This window comes from Coptis chinensis, unplaced genomic scaffold, assembly GCF_015680905.1.
Source record: "Coptis chinensis isolate HL-2020 unplaced genomic scaffold, ASM1568090v1 utg1029_pilon_pilon, whole genome shotgun sequence".
Lineage (NCBI taxonomy): Eukaryota > Viridiplantae > Streptophyta > Magnoliopsida > Ranunculales > Ranunculaceae > Coptis > Coptis chinensis.
This window is the reverse complement of record NW_028238094.1, coordinates 321,040-337,020: the sequence shown is the minus strand read 5'-3', so window position 1 is coordinate 337,020 and position 15,981 is coordinate 321,040. Positions and strand designations below refer to the sequence as shown.

At 34.3% G+C, this 15,981-nt stretch overlaps 1 protein-coding gene across 1 annotated transcript; it reads left to right on the top strand.

The window, feature by feature from the left end:
* Positions 1 to 1,765: 1,765 nt before the first annotated feature.
* LOC147474272 (citrate synthase, mitochondrial-like) lies at positions 1,766 to 11,378 on the top strand. The gene is given in 20 exon segments (XM_086586479.1): positions 1,766 to 1,921; positions 2,016 to 2,078; positions 2,180 to 2,221; positions 2,893 to 2,958; positions 3,115 to 3,180; positions 3,325 to 3,438; positions 3,985 to 4,048; positions 4,639 to 4,721; positions 4,934 to 4,968; positions 4,970 to 4,984; positions 5,060 to 5,137; positions 7,139 to 7,267; positions 7,356 to 7,398; positions 8,482 to 8,568; positions 9,177 to 9,278; positions 9,627 to 9,734; positions 9,849 to 9,899; positions 10,409 to 10,482; positions 10,895 to 10,946; positions 11,036 to 11,378. Coding segments are annotated over 20 exon segments (1,416 nt in total). The 5' UTR covers positions 1,766 to 1,870; the 3' UTR covers positions 11,129 to 11,378.
* Positions 11,379 to 15,981: the final 4,603 nt, after the last annotated feature.

Sequence of the window (15,981 nt, the reverse complement as noted above, 5' to 3'; positions counted from 1 at the left end):
TAATATAAATTTATCATAAAATTACCATTTGAAATTGCATACCAAAGCATTCTATCCACATCACATTGGTAATTTTGCATTGTAGAACCCTAACTAAAAACAAAACCAAAAAACAAAAAACAACCAATTTTTTCTACTCAAAAGAGTATGTTTATATAAGTGAGAGTTTCTATATGAATACCCACCCTCCAATTCATCCAAATCAGCTAAACAAATTAAGATATAAGTTCAAGAAACTCCAATTTCTAATATTGCGAGAAAATGGAGAGGTGATGGATAAAAAGAGATGGGTTTAGAGAGATTGTGACTATTTAAATTTCCGATAGGGTTGAAAGCTTAATGGCCGGAGAAGAAGAAGAAGAATTGAAGAAGAAGGCACCGTATTTTATGTTTTTTTTTTTTTTTTTTTTTTGTGGGGTTTTAATCGATGGTTTTTATTTTAGTTTTACTACTGAATAACGGAATCTTAGCTATACCAATGGATACCGACATACAGACTTTCGGGGTTGGGCCAACCAACTAGTAGCCTAAGGTCCACTGTATACGATCCAAAATATATGAACCAAACAAAAAAACCCGGATAGTGCACTCTAACAGTCTAACCCATGAACAGGTTGGCCCATTCGAAGCTTTTCCTTATCATGTCGACAAATGTGTATATTTCATACAAAAATAGGCATAAATCTGTAATTGCAATATACAGCGTAAATTGCAATATACATTTCGACAAAAATCCAACAAAATCAGCCTAAGTAAAAACCATCCACGTGGGGAATATGATTTGGAAATTAGAATAGTTGTTTAAAAAAAAAGTAATTGTTTCGAGTCAATTAGAGAAAAGTCAAGCCGCCACTCTCTCATAGTCGTGAACTTTTTTTTGTATTTTTTTTGATCTAACGCGCTTTTCTCTCTCCATTATCTTTTTATGCTTTTTCGGGGGTGGGCCAACAGACGGTATTAAAAAAAAACAGAAAACATAAGCATCCAAATATCATGAAATTACATAATGACAAAACCGAATTACAGCCTTATTCGGCTAACTCATGAACACGCCAGAATTCAAAACCGAATTACATGTCCAAATTCGTATCATTTCATACAAATATAGGCAGATATCTGATAATTGCAATATACAGCGTAAATTGCAATATACATATCGACAAAATTCCAACATATATCAGCCTAATAAAAACCATCCATTTTCCGAAATATATGATTTGGAAATTAGAATAGTTTATATTTAAAATATAATCGATTGTTTCGAGTCAATTAGAGATAAAATATATATCAGTTGACTTTTGACCAATTGTTAATAACTTAATTTTGTATTTTTTGAAATATCCGATATATCTCTCCATTATCATTTTATGCTTTTCGTACTTTTTTTTGGTGGGCCAACAGGTATTAAAAAAAAACAGAAAACATAAGCATCCACGTGTCACGAAATTACATAATGACAAAACCGAATTACAGCCTTATTCGGCTAACTCAATCACGCCACCTATAAGTACGTAGTAGAGATATATATATAGAGTCCGGTTCCTCTATAACCGGGTATCAATCTCTGTACCACACACACACACCTTTCGTATCTCGACGTACACACACACATCTCGGAGCACACACACAGGTATCGAGGCACACACATATCTCGATTTCGAATCAACGATATATTAACCGATACAGAATGATTTTGTAACTTGATTCGGCTAACTCAAACCCACTATATATATAGCAGATATAGTATTCACTTTCTAATTTTTTCTTCCTCATTCTCTCACTTTTTTTTCCAACTTTTAGGTATCGCCCTTCCTTTTCTGTCTCTCCGCCACGTCATCTCTAACTATAAATCTCCGTTTTTTGGTGGAGAATGGTGTTCTTTCGAACCGTTTGTGCCCTTTCAAATCTTCGTTCTCGTCTAGTAAGTTGTTTAGATTTTCGAGTTTGGTTGGAGTCGTTAGTAATGCCATTAGCTGAAATTGACTTTATATTCCGTTTTGTACATTTTACTACAGGCTCAACAATCAACTTTCAACACTTCAGTCCGATGGCTACAAATGCAAAGTTCATCTGAACTAGTAAAATTCTATCTCCTTCCTCCGTTTTTTGACATAGATAAATATTTATTGACCAGTGTTTTTATTTAATGTCTTACTCATGTGATTTTACCATATTGTAGGATCTTAAATCTCAATTGAAGGAAATGATTCCGGAGCAACAGGTTTGTATATGTTTCTGTTCTACAAGATTTTTTAGCTTGTTTCTACATAAATTGGTTAGTTGAATCTGATGTTTGGGTGTAATTTCAACTCTCATACTTCTGATAATTTGTTTGAATATCTTTGATCATGTTCTTTGTTTGATGTTTTAATGGCATTTGATATATAGGGTCATAGGGTGTAATAATATTTTTTTGTCTAGTTTTGTTAGTGTACTCCTGGCTAACAAAAATGGTGGACACTGAATTTTCATTCGGTCTAGTTGATGTTCCATGGATTATTATCTTGTTTGATAACTGTGTGAAAGGTTTGGCCCTAGATGGTATAATGTACTTAGTTTGGTAAAGAAGTTTAGAGTACCTAAAATGGTGACTACTTCTTGTGCATTATCAATGCTTACAAGATAAAACCTTGTGTAGTAGATTACCATGAAACTCTAGCTTCCCCATTGAGTCTATGATGCAAGTATTGGGGATGGGGACCATCAAGTTTTTCTTTCAATTCATTCGATGGTGACATGGTAGCTGATTTTAGGATTTCAATCTCCTTTCAACTACTAAAACATGGAAGTCGTTTTTCGTTAGACATTATTTTTTTGTTTTTTGAACTTTAAACTTGTCTTCTCAGATTTTTCTTCAACATGTGAAATCCTTAATTTTTTGTTTTTTTATAGGAGCGTTTGAAGAAACTGAAAGCTGAACATGGAAAGGTTGAACTTGGGAATACCACTGTTGATATGGTAAATTATAAGCTCTTGAGCAGGATTGATTGTACGGCTAAATGACTCACATATTTATAAATTTTTATTTGACAACTTCAAAGTCACACGCAGTTGATCAATCTCATAAAGGAACTAATGTGTAACTTTAATTTGATTTTTCTTTCGGTTTGGAAGGTTATTGGCGGGATGAGAGGAATCACCGCAATGCTTTGGGAAACTTCTTTACTTGATCCAAATGAGGTATAGCTATTTTTCGTCATTCATGAAGTTATTGGGAAATCGAAGGGTGTTCATCTTAATATAATTGATTAAGCAGCCTCTTATATTCTTGATAAATATCACAGTATAAACAATACGAATGAATTTGGATTTACTCTTTTCCAGGGAATTCGTTTTAGGGGTCTATCCATTCCTGAATGCCAGAAAGTACTACCGGCAGCTAAGCCAGGAGGAGAGCCATTGCCTGAGGGCCTTCTTTGGCTTCTTATGACTGGGAAGGTAATTTTTGTTTGACTCTGTTTTTGTGGATATCTATCACATAGGCTGATAAGCAGTAGTTGACTAGTTGTGCTTTTGTATGTCAACTTCATATCTTACCAATTGCATTTGAGTGGTAGCATTATGCGTGCCTGTGTATGAAACCTGCTAGTCAACCTTACTCATCTGGACTATTTGGTATTCTTTTCCCTTTCCAGATCTTTAAGAATTAAGAGAAATGTATTCTTGAAGTTTGAAGTGCAGCAAGGCCTTTTCCTTTTAGAGACTCACTCCTTTAAATTGTATATTTGTATCCAAATATGTACTTGCTGAGTTGCTGGTAGTATGTTCTCTGTAACTCGTTTGTTGTTGTTTTGGATATCGTACTTATCCTCTAGTAAAAAAGGAAAAATAAGAGCTCACAGACTTAATCATCTTCATATGCATGATGCATCTAATATTTGTTTCGAATATTGGAGTTCAGACATGAACCCTATCATTTAGCTTATGTGAACACCTCTTCTATACTTCTTACATTGTAGGGCTAAGCATGGTTATTTCTTATAGGTGCCTACTAAAGACCAAGTAGATGCATTATCAAAGGAATTACAGCAACGTTCAACTGTTCCAGGTTTTGTACTTTTTCTATTGGTATTATCATTATTATTTTAAGTTGCTCAGACAGTTGCATTATCACATATAAGCTGAATGAACTGATACTTGCATGCACATACAGTGGCCAACACAGGATTTTTGATGAGGGCATGTAAAAATTAAAATTTTAGATTAAGTTTCGGTATTGGGTAATTACCAAGATTGTGAATATCAGCATGAAATGAAATAGGTGATCTTATGAAGTGATAAAATGGGCCATGTGATGAAAAAAACCCAAGGAAACACCAAACACACTCTATTTGTGCTCCTTAGTGTATATGATTTTTTCTCCCCAAAGTTGAGGGTATGCAGTTGGGCTATACCTGGGTCCGTCTCTGTGAACATACGTAGTCCTGGTCCCTCTGATGCATGGTTGTTCAATAGATTGATCATAGTCACACCTATGCAAACACCTTAAATTGTATTTGACACTTGGATCAATATTATATGAAATTTAACTGCTCAAATTTCAGCAGTGTGATGGCCCAACAAAGTTTTCTATCCTTAAATTGTTTTCATCGCTATTTTCAGAATTTTCAGTTAAAGGCTCATCATTTTTTGTTGCAGATTATGTGTACAAAGCTATAAAGGCTCTCCCTGTAACAGCTCATCCAATGACTCAGTTTACAACTGGTGTCATGGCACTTCAGGTTAGTAAGACTTTTGATTTTGGTGGTTTATTTGTTGGCATGGTACTTCTCAAGTGGTTTTGATCCTGCTTTTTGCTCATTCAATCACCTCATTTGGATTTGAGGATTATTTACTCATATATAGCTATTTGGTCCCTCAATACCAATTCTTTTTTATATTTCTTTGCATAGTTGTTACTTGAATAGTTGGTATTTTTTTACGTCAACTTCAGGTTCAAAGTGAATTCCAGAAGGCCTATGACAATGGAATTCGCGAAATCCAAGTAATACTTTTAACTAATCACATATCAATATATTTTGTTAAAGGGGAGCTGATTGCCTTTATTTTATTTTTCTAGGTTTTGGGAGCCAACTTACGAGGATGCGCTCAACTTGATTGCTCAGCTCCCACTTGTAGCTTCCTTTATTTACCGAAGGTAGCTGAAGTGAACTTTTGTCTTATCTATTCTATTCTTGAATGCAAGTTATTTGAAAAAGTCCAGGTTGCCGACCTTGTATACTGCCAATTGAAAAACCTAACGTGTGTTAGTATATTGATCTATCAGCTTGTATTGGCACACATCAAGGGTTAAACATTTTTCTTTTTGCGTTTTCTCTTTTCGTTTTTTATTTTTTCCTTTCCTTTTGTTCATGGAACATGGCTAAATATATTTGATTATTCTCTCTTGGAACTTTTACATATCCTGTAAAACGGTGTTCTAATGTTATTTATAATTGATTATGTACATTGTACTTTGTTATAAATGGTGGCTTTTATAAGCCCACTTGATTAAAACATTGATGTGCTTTTTTAGCTCTTTGCACTTTGATTCTTTACACTTCTGCGGATTATATTTTTTTCTAAATTTTAATCCTACCCATGTCTAAATTTTTTTCTCGTACAATCTGCTCCCTAGATTTTTGCCATTGGTTCAATTGATTGGTATCTGCGTCAATCAATTAATTAGGAGAAAGGTCAAGAGTTTTAGCATCTTAATTTTAGCTCTATTATTTTTAGAAGATCAACCAAATTCTTGCTCTCGGAGATTCAAATAGTCAGTCTGTTAGGAAAGAAACAAAATCTTCAGGTAGAGAACAAGGATTTGGTTGACAAGAATTTATTTGAAAACGTAGGTGGAGAGAACATATAATGTAATTTGATTTCATTTGGTGGCCTGTTATATAAACTGGTAAATTAGGGTGCAAACAAGGAAATTCTAAATGTATTTTTTTGTAGTTTGCATTTAAAATCAGTAGGCCTTTCTTTGCATCTACGTTCAGTATGCATTTGCCAATGGCTTACCAAGCATAGTCTGGACAGTCTGGCATTGTAGGACAGTGGTATCAGTTAGCTTGTTTATTTTACTTTTGTGTTTGTTTGTATTGACATTTTCTTGAATTCTATCAGGGCCAGCTCTGAGGGGTAGGCAGCATAAGCAGCCGCCTAGGCCCCCCCCCACCCCGAAATTGTCCACTAAAAAAGCCCCCACTTGGTGTGACCAAATACTACACTAGACCCAATTTTGTATTCAATTTGTGAAAAATATCTCTACCTAGAGTCGAATTTGGGTTGGAATAAAGAAAATGTAGGGTTATAACCAGTAAATCACTAACATTTTGATGTTTAGAGAGCCTTAAGATTAGTTATTACTTATAAACAATATGTATGTGATTTTTCACAATTTCACTAGATATTTTGGGTTTTACAAAGCCCGATTTCAAAAACTCGCCTAGGGCCCCCATTATCTCAGAGTCGGCCCTGAAAATTTCCGCAAAAGTGAGATTCATGTAGTAATGCTTTGTCAAGTTATCCTTTAATTAGGCACTTTTTTGAATCTTGGGGTTTCTTGGACTAATACTACTTCTACATAGTAATAGTAGTATAAATTAATAATAACAACAATATAATATGAATACTAATAATACTAACGCTAACACTAATAATAATAATCACAATAATAATAGTAATAATACTAATATCAACAATAATATTAATAATAACAGTAGTACTATAATTGTAATATGTTATACGTAATAATAAGTTATAAACTATAATGGTTGTAAGTGCCTTTTAGCTTAGTTGGTAAAACCTTTGGGTGATGATACCAGAGGTCTGGGGTTCGAACCCCGCTACACACTATTGAGTTACTGATCTCTTTAAAAATAGGCTTACCCACACATTTAGCAGGTGCCGACTAACAAAGTCGGTAAAACCATTGGGTGATAATACCAAAGGTCTAGGGCTCGAATCCCCGCTAGCATCAAAGAGTTACTGATCTCATTTAAAACAGGCTTGCCAATCAAAAAAATATATAATGGTAATAATAAGAGAGAAATAAGACTATAATAATAGTATAATAGAATAATAATAATATTAATAATACTTAGCAGATTGAGAACATGAATCCTGATTATTGACTTTTTTATTTTCTGCAAAGGGTTTATAAAGATGGAAATATCATTCCGGTGGATGAGTCCCTGGATTATGGTGCTAATTTTTCTCACACGCTGGGATTTGATGATCCCAAAATGCAAGAGCTGATGAGACTTTATCTTACCATTCATAGGTGGGTGTTATATGTTTTCTGCTTCAATTTCCTTGTTGGTTTCTAGTGTCAGCACTTAACTTATATTCGTTGTAATGGTGCATTGCAGTGATCACGAAGGTGGAAATGTTAGTGCCCATACGGCTCATCTTGTAAGTGGGATACAAACTTGATTTTCTTGGTTATGAGCCTTTTTTTTTCAAAAAGATACTTATTGTATTCTTGCCGAAGAGTCGTAGAATAGGAATACAGCCAAATATGTTTGTTCTGTAGGTTTCCTAACTTTCCTTGGCTCATGTTGCACCTAAATGAAGCTATTATACACAAATGGTTGCATACTTACTCAACCTACTACTTCTACTTGCACATAGTGTGGATAAATTCTTATATGTGAAGCAAATATAACAGGGCTTAGTGACTAATCACCATGGTCCAAGTTAACAGGAAGAGGGAAGGATTGGAGGAGGCCTTGGAAAGGAGGAAGCATTCCCTGTTAAAATGAGATTGCGATGGCACAAACCTTGCTGTTACAAGCAAATAGTCAAAGAATTGAGAAATCTCAAGATCCCCTAAAGAATTGTGATTTTGTTTTAGTTCCTATTAGCGCAGCAGGAATTATCTGGGGGGTTTAAAAGTTCTCTAACGTGTCTTTAATTTGTGTTTCTAGTTCCTACAAGAAGTTTCTAATAGGTAATTTGAGTAAAGCTCGTGATTTTGTGGCAACTTTTCACAACTCAGTAGTTGAAATTGTGTGGATTTTTCTTTCAAGTAGGGGGAGTGGGAGAATTTCGGTGGTTAAAGCTTTTGAGTGGGAAAAATCCCACAAAAATGAAATAACCAATAGAAATTTAGCCTATAAATAAGGTGTTAGCATTTTAGGTGTTATTATTGTCCAATGCAAATTAAAGGCGCCCTTAATTATGCTGTCCCAGATTTTCTTGCATGTGAGCATTTTAGGTGTTATTATTGTCCATTGCAAGGGGCTACACTGTCGAGTTGTTAGGCACATATGTTGATGTTATGCTTGGGACCCTCCTTTGATTCCCATGCTCTCCTATCCTTTGACCCCTTTCGCCCTTACATGATGGTGAATGTTGGTCAACACATACATGTTTATCTGTGACTGACTAGGTTGGTTATGATTTTTTTTATTGTTCTTCCAGTTATCTACACGGTTGCATGCATTGTACATTTTAGAATTCTTTTTATATACTTTTACCATTATCAATTTGCAGGTTGCTAGTGCCCTTTCAGATCCCTATCTTTCATTTGCTGCTGCATTAAATGGTCTAGCTGGGCCTCTTCATGGGTTGGCTAATCAGGTATGTTATTCTTCTCAGCGCATTTTTTCACTATTTTACAGAGAATATACTAGATGAAAGAAACCTTGATAATTGAGTTCTATTTATTTGTTGACATTGGCTTCGTCGACCTCAGGTTGAGAGTGAGATATGAGGAACTTATTTTGGGTTTGAAAATGTATTCCCTGCGTAATCCTCTTGGTACTTAGATAGTCAATGTCTCATTACTCTATCAATCATTTTTTTTGTTTTGCTGCTTTATCTAATAAGAGTGGACCATTTTTGGTAAAAAAAAAAGGTGGTGATTTTCATCAATATGTCAATAGATGTTGAGGTAGTGTAACTACTTACTGGGTTAGAGATTTTTAACCTGTTGATTTCTGTATTCATCTCACTTGAAAAGTGCAACCTGTATATCAATATCATATTTCTGATTTGATTATGTTACATGATCTTTCTTTTAGTTTATGTATTCTTTGATTATATAGATTATACAGGTTGTCAATTTATGGGTTTTGTCTCACTGAAAAAAAATAAACTGTATTCGTGATTATCATAGTTATACTGTAATCATGCATTTTTACCTGCATTCCATGCTATATATTTACTGGATTGTACTGCCGGCACAGGAAGTATTGCTGTGGATAAGATCTGTTATAGATGCGTACGGGGAGAACATAACAACAGAACAGTTGACGGATTTTGTGCATAAGACGTTAAATAGTGGCAAGGTATGGGTTTATCACTTCAGCTCTACTATTTAACTTATCAAAAAAAAAAAAAAAAAAAAAGCTCTACTCTTTAATTCTGTTTTGGAGGCAAAATTAGCAATGGTTTAAGCTCTTTGGGCAGCTTCTAAGAAGCTCAGGTAGAGGGAGGGTGACAATTACATGATAATTTTCACGTGATGCTTTCATACTTGGCCATTGTCATATTCTATTTTTTGAATTTTATAATTTTTTTTCTCTATTTGCAATTTTTATATGTTAATGTTTTTACTTGGATTCGTAGAAGTTTGGCACACATTCAATGTTCTTCGTTTATTTGTTGCCTTATCATTTTGACCATCAAATATACAGGTTGTTCCTGGATTTGGGCATGGAGTTTTGCGGAAGACAGATCCGAGATATGTGTGCCAGAGGGAGTTTGCATTGAAGCATTTACCCGACGACCCACTTTTCAAGCTGGTAAAGTTCTTAAATTTCCAATTTTTACAGTGCTGTACATTCTTTGGTGCGCATCATTCACTGTACTTAATATGATCAAATTGTTGGTAACATGACTTCTTCTTACCTCCACAGGTTTCAAAGCTTTACGAAGTTGTGCCTCCAATTCTTACTAAACTAGGGAAGGTAATGTTTTAGATTCTAATTCATGAATTGGAAGCATTATGTGTAATTGAGTTACTGAAGGAGCCCTATTAACAAATCACTATTGACAGCCTTTTAAATATAAAATATATTTGGCATATTTGAAGGCATATCATGCCTGCATGACCAAAATAGACACTAGTAGAGCTTGTGCAAGTCCATAATATTTTTGTGTTTGATTAGACATCATAAACATCTTAAGATGTATGACCTCTTTGGGCTTTAGAGTGATGGTTCTGATGTAACTGTGAGAAAACCTTCAAATGGAGTATTTCCATGTCTCATGCCCAATCTTGATTCTTAGCTTCAGTGCTGCATTTTAACTTTTTCTCTTGTAGTGCATTTGAGTACCACTGCGTACGTCAATTTTGATATATAGTTCGTGTTTATCTTAATGAATATTTTGCACCACAATCTCTCTTGAACACCAATTTCTATTTTCTCAGAATTTCAATCTGACTTAGGAAACTTGGATTATGGTACTTTTGTAGGTCAAGAATCCCTGGCCCAATGTTGATGCTCACAGTGGTGCTTTGCTTAACCATTTTGGTTTAACTGAATCAAGGTACAGTTTGGCATGTCTGTGTCTGTTGAGTTCAGATATATTATGATGAAGAATAAGAACTATTGTTGCCTTATACATTTTGGTCCTGCTTGAAGTTGTTATAATGCAAAGTATTGTTAAGCAAAATCCGAGACTAGTCTTTGGTGTGATTTAATGGGAATTTGGAAGAAGGCCTCAATTGCAAACAAAAAAAATAAAAAAAAATAAAAATCCATTCTTGATTTAGCTGGGTGATGGATCACTTCTATCATATGATATCACTGAACTCGCTCACTATCCAGATGTACAATCTTTTTGCATTATATTTGGGCCTATACTTGAGATTCATCGACTGTTCCATTTTGCTTTTAACTGAGCTAGCTGTATTAAGCCCTACCTTGAGAGCCATAACGTGCGATTTGATTTTTGGCAGGTATTTTACTGTACTATTCGGTGTCTCAAGGAGCATGGGAATTGGGTCACAGGTGATCCCCATTTCCTATATTGCTGTCTTGTTTCTCATGGATTTATTTTAAAAATAAGAGATATCTGATGTTTTTTTGTGTGGACACAGCTCATATGGGATCGTGCTCTTGGATTACCACTGGAAAGACCAAAAAGTGTTACGATGGACTGGCTTGAGAATTACTGCAAGAAGGCAACTTGATTAAAAAAGAATGGAAATTAAGCCCGCTGGTGTCATCCCTTTTTTTCACAGCAATAATCGGTGACATGTTTTTGTTCTTTATATTCGCCATTATGAGGCGTTTATCCTACTAAATGAGAGCTGTTGGGAAACTTTTTCATATTGATTTGCCAACGCCAAAGTAATCAATCACGGATTGAATTTGATATTTTATCGAACTTCTGATTGTTGATGGTTAATAGAAGAGAGTGCAAATGATCTTTTAGCGTTAGTACTTGTCTTTTTACCTACTTTTCGTTCCTTTACTGCTGCAGAATCAGCGACGAGTTTGTATTATGCATTTTGAGGCCTTTGGTGATTCCATTGTTATTTTTGGGTTGCAATTATCTTATTTTCTGTAATGGTTGATTTGCTGCGAAAGGTGGAATAAACTTCACGCACACCTTCCTATTTTCTAGAAAACTAATACTCCCTCTAGTCTCATCACACCGCTATAACTTGTTCATCTACATGTGTGAAAGAGACCGGTTCCTCTATAACCAATCTCTGTACCACACACACATATATATCGTATTTCAGTGCACACACACAGATATTGAGGCACACACACATTTCGGATTCAGATCAGATCCGGTTGAGATAACACGGAAATTTTATGTTTTCTTCCTAAATGATATTGGAAACCCAGTTGTAGAGATCTTGAGTTCTGTGTGAAAGAGACCGGTTCCTCTATAACCAATTTCTGTACCACACACATATATCTCGTATTTCAGTGCACACACATCTCGGATTCAGATCAACGGTGAGATAACACGGTTACAGAAATAATATCTGTACCCAGTTGTAGAGATCTCGAGTCCTGTGTGAAATGTGTGAAATTTTATGTTTTCTTCCTAAGATACCAAGACACATGGAATTAGGAAATGCTCTTATAAACCAGATCATAACAGCACCGCTGGAGGAACTTTTATTCTGATTCAATCATTTAAATGTACGTATTAAACTATTAGACAGAGTCAACGTATCATTGGCTTAGTGCCACGTAAGAACGGGTCCTACATCTATTGGGTGATTGGTCGTTATTACTAGATCCATAAGATTTGACTTGATGTGATTTCCACGTAGAGCTGCGTCAGACAGTTATAAATGATTGATTCTGCCATTTAATAATAGGTTATCTCATTGTCTCATTCAACGCATCACAGCTTTTAATATCTGTTTTCTATCTTATCATTTATGTTATGGACAAAAGGGAAATTATAGTGTAACACAATGTGACACTGGCAGTATAACACACACGAATACAAACTTGCCGTGTGGAAAACAACCTACATAATCAGCAAGAATTGTAAAAGTTGTAAACAGAAAATTAGTTTAACAAACTTGCCGTGTTAAGAATTTTTTAGACTCCTAAGCCAGCCAGAGACATAATATTTTTAGTTTTACACCCAAATTTGACTAAAACCAGAATTTAACATATATTTAAGTGTTTAACCACTTTTTGAAACAATAGACAAAAATACCACATTTAATTATTTGCAACTATTTCTACAATATGTGAAACAACAAATTTCCTCTCATAATCTCTTAAAAAATCATAAATTTTAAATGTATTTAAGTTATTTTGAAACTCAACATTTTAAACACATATATTTAAGTTATTTATTCCATACTTCTAGGCCTTTGGATAGTATTTTGTGGAGCAATACACCGGTACCTTTTGCTGTCATGAGTGACCTAGATTCAATACATCACTCTCTCTCTCTCATGGCTTTACTCTTTATAAATCTAAATTCTATTCAAACCCAAAATCTACTTTTTTTGTTCTTGTAGTTATCTTATCTATAGGTATCTATAAGCATTGTCACCAAATACGGCGTTTTTTTGAAAAAAACGCGTTTAAAACCCGAGATATTGCCAAGGCGTCTGGTTCCAGTTTAAAACCGGATTTTCAAAAAAGCGCTTTTAAACGCGTTTTAAAACCCGTTTTAAACTTAAAAAGCGTTTAAAACCCGAGATTTTGAAAATCTCTCGTTTAAAACTTTTTTTTTTTTTTTTTTTTTTTGTTTTAAATGCTAGAAAAGAAAAGGGTTTTGGAGTTTACCTTTTTGAAGAGTGGGCGTTAGATTGATTTATTGAGACCGTTCTATTTTGCTTTGGACTATTAATAATTAATTGAAAATTTTAAAGTTATTAACTTATTTGTAGTACTTAATTATGCCATTATGGTTGGTAATTAGTAGTATCTTATTTTGAGTAGTGTTTTACTTTGAATCTAAAACTTATAGTATTTGGATGAGTAATGATAATTTGATATTTTCATGTATTTGAATTTTCTTTCATTTGTATTATTATTATTTTTATTTTATGTGTCTGTTTTTTTTTTCCACTTTTATAGAAAATCAAACTCTTTATCTATTATATTATTTATCACCGGTTTTTACCGTTTCTTTTACGTATTATACGTATTATACGTTTTAAACCCGTTTTTTATGCCCCACGTTTTTTTACGCTTTTTTTTCCGTTTTTTTCCCGAGACGTTCCGTTTAAAACACGAACTAAGTTTTTTCAAAATAACACCGTTTTAAACCCCGTACCGTACTTTGGTGACAATGATTGAGAGGCGTGAGCGGGGAGAGAGACCATTGTCACCAACACGGCGTTTTTTGAAAAACGCGTTAAAACCCGAGATATTGCCAAGGCGTCGGTTCGGTTTAAAACCGAAGTTTTTTTCAAAAAGCGCGTTTTAAGCGTTTTAAACCCGTTTTAAACTTAAAAAGCGTTTAAAACCCGAGATTTTGAAAATCTCCGTTTAAAACTTTTTACGGTAGAAAAGAAAAGGGTTTTGGAGTTTACCTTTTTGAAGAGTGGGCGTTAGATTGACTTATTGAGACCGTTCTATTTTGCTTTGGACTATTAATAATTAATTGAAAATTTTAAAGTTATTAACTTATTTTGTAGTACTTAATTATGCCATTATGGTTGGTAATTAGTAGTATCTTATTTTGAGTAGTGTTTTGGCAATGAATCTAAAACTTATAGTATTTGGATGAGTAATGATAATTTGATATTTTTCATGTATTTGAATTTTCTTTCATTTGTATTATTATTATTTTTTATTTTATGTGTCTATTTTTTTTTCCACTTTTATAGAAAATCAAACTCTTTATCTATTATATTATTTATCATCGGTTTTTACCGTTTTTTTTACGTATTATACGTTTTAAACCCGTTTTACCGTTTTAAACCCGTTTTTTATGCCCCACGTTTTTTTACGCTTTTTTTTCCGTTTTTTTCCCGAGACGTTCCGTTTAAAACACGAACTAAATTTTTTTCAAGTACACCGTTTTAAACCCGTACCGTACTTGGTGACAATGAGAGAGACAAAGAGGAGAGACGAAGAATGAGGATAGACAAACAGACAGAAACTAACCAAATGACTTTTTGTGTGCATAGCCCCCTAGGCCCAGAATGTTCGCTCGGCTCGCTTGAATATGGTCTTAATTAATAAATAGTTTAAGCATCTTCACTAACGTATGCCCAACTACAAGTAGGACATAATACCTCTGCAGAAGAACGCAAATATGTTTTGCCACCTGAAACCTTTTTTTGCAGATCTCTTCATTCCACTTTGCCTTTTTTCCCTGCGGCATAGGAATTTTCTGGAATCTTACATCATGTTTATATATTTCGAAGAAATCTAGATCAAGTGAGGGAATGCCTTTGGGTAGATTTGCTATTTTAATCCAACGTTAATTTTTAAATGCTGCAAACAATGAGTCCTGTCCATCCATATCATCAACACAACAAATGCGTAAGTACAATACTACAATGAAAGAAAGATACTGGAGTAAACCTGACACCCCTTCAATATACTTTGTTTTGCACTAGCACTAGCCCTACCACTCAGTGCCAAACTACGAATGGTCTGCAGTTGATTGGACTCAATCAATGACTCGCTGATTGATAGAACAAGTTAAGTTTTTTTTTTGAGTTTGTTACATTAATCAATCAGACATGCTGAATGAAAACACGCAAAAAGTACTGATCCTAATTTATGAGGTAATTTAATGGGCAAGTCCCTATGTTGTGGCACCTATCCAGCATCCAGGCCAATATGTTAACAGAACTTGTCTAATGTAATGCCCCGGGTGTTTGTTTTTTTGCTATTTATAATTGTTTGTTACTTATAAGTTTAGTAAGTTTATGTAAGTCAAGTTTTTCTACTTATAAAGTTATAACTAGCAAAATATACCAAAATGAAAAGTTTGCCACTTATAAGAGCAAAGTCCAATAATCATTCCAATTTAGCTGCTAGAAGAGTTAAATTTGACTGGTGTGATATATCCAGCTCAAATTTGTGGCATTGTCTAGCAGCTGTTAAAAATAAATTATGGAAGACAGACGGCAAACTTTTCTACTGTCTGTCACTATTTATGATACTGTTCACTAACGGTTAAATTGCAACTGACTGCAAAGTTTTGTTGTCAGATTGTTTATTTTTAAGTGAATAGTGATAAACGGTAGAAAGTCTGTCATCCATCAACCAATTCCACAAAATGCTAAAAAAAAATCCAATTGGACTTGTTTTTCATGTTTTGGCATGTCAAATTTGGCTCGCACGCTAAAAAGTTTAAAAATCATATGCGGTACCTTTTAGCAGCTCTCCATTGGACTTGTTCGAAATAACTAAAAAACCAAACACACCCAAAATAAAAATAAGTCTAAGTTGCGAAAAACAAACACCCCCTACCTTGATTCAGAACAACACCAATACAAACAAATACCTATGAGCAATGTACAAGATGGCAATTTCCGTGAGTTGACAAAGACGAGGGGTAGTAAGCATGTGCCAATGAGTTTGAAGGCGAGTA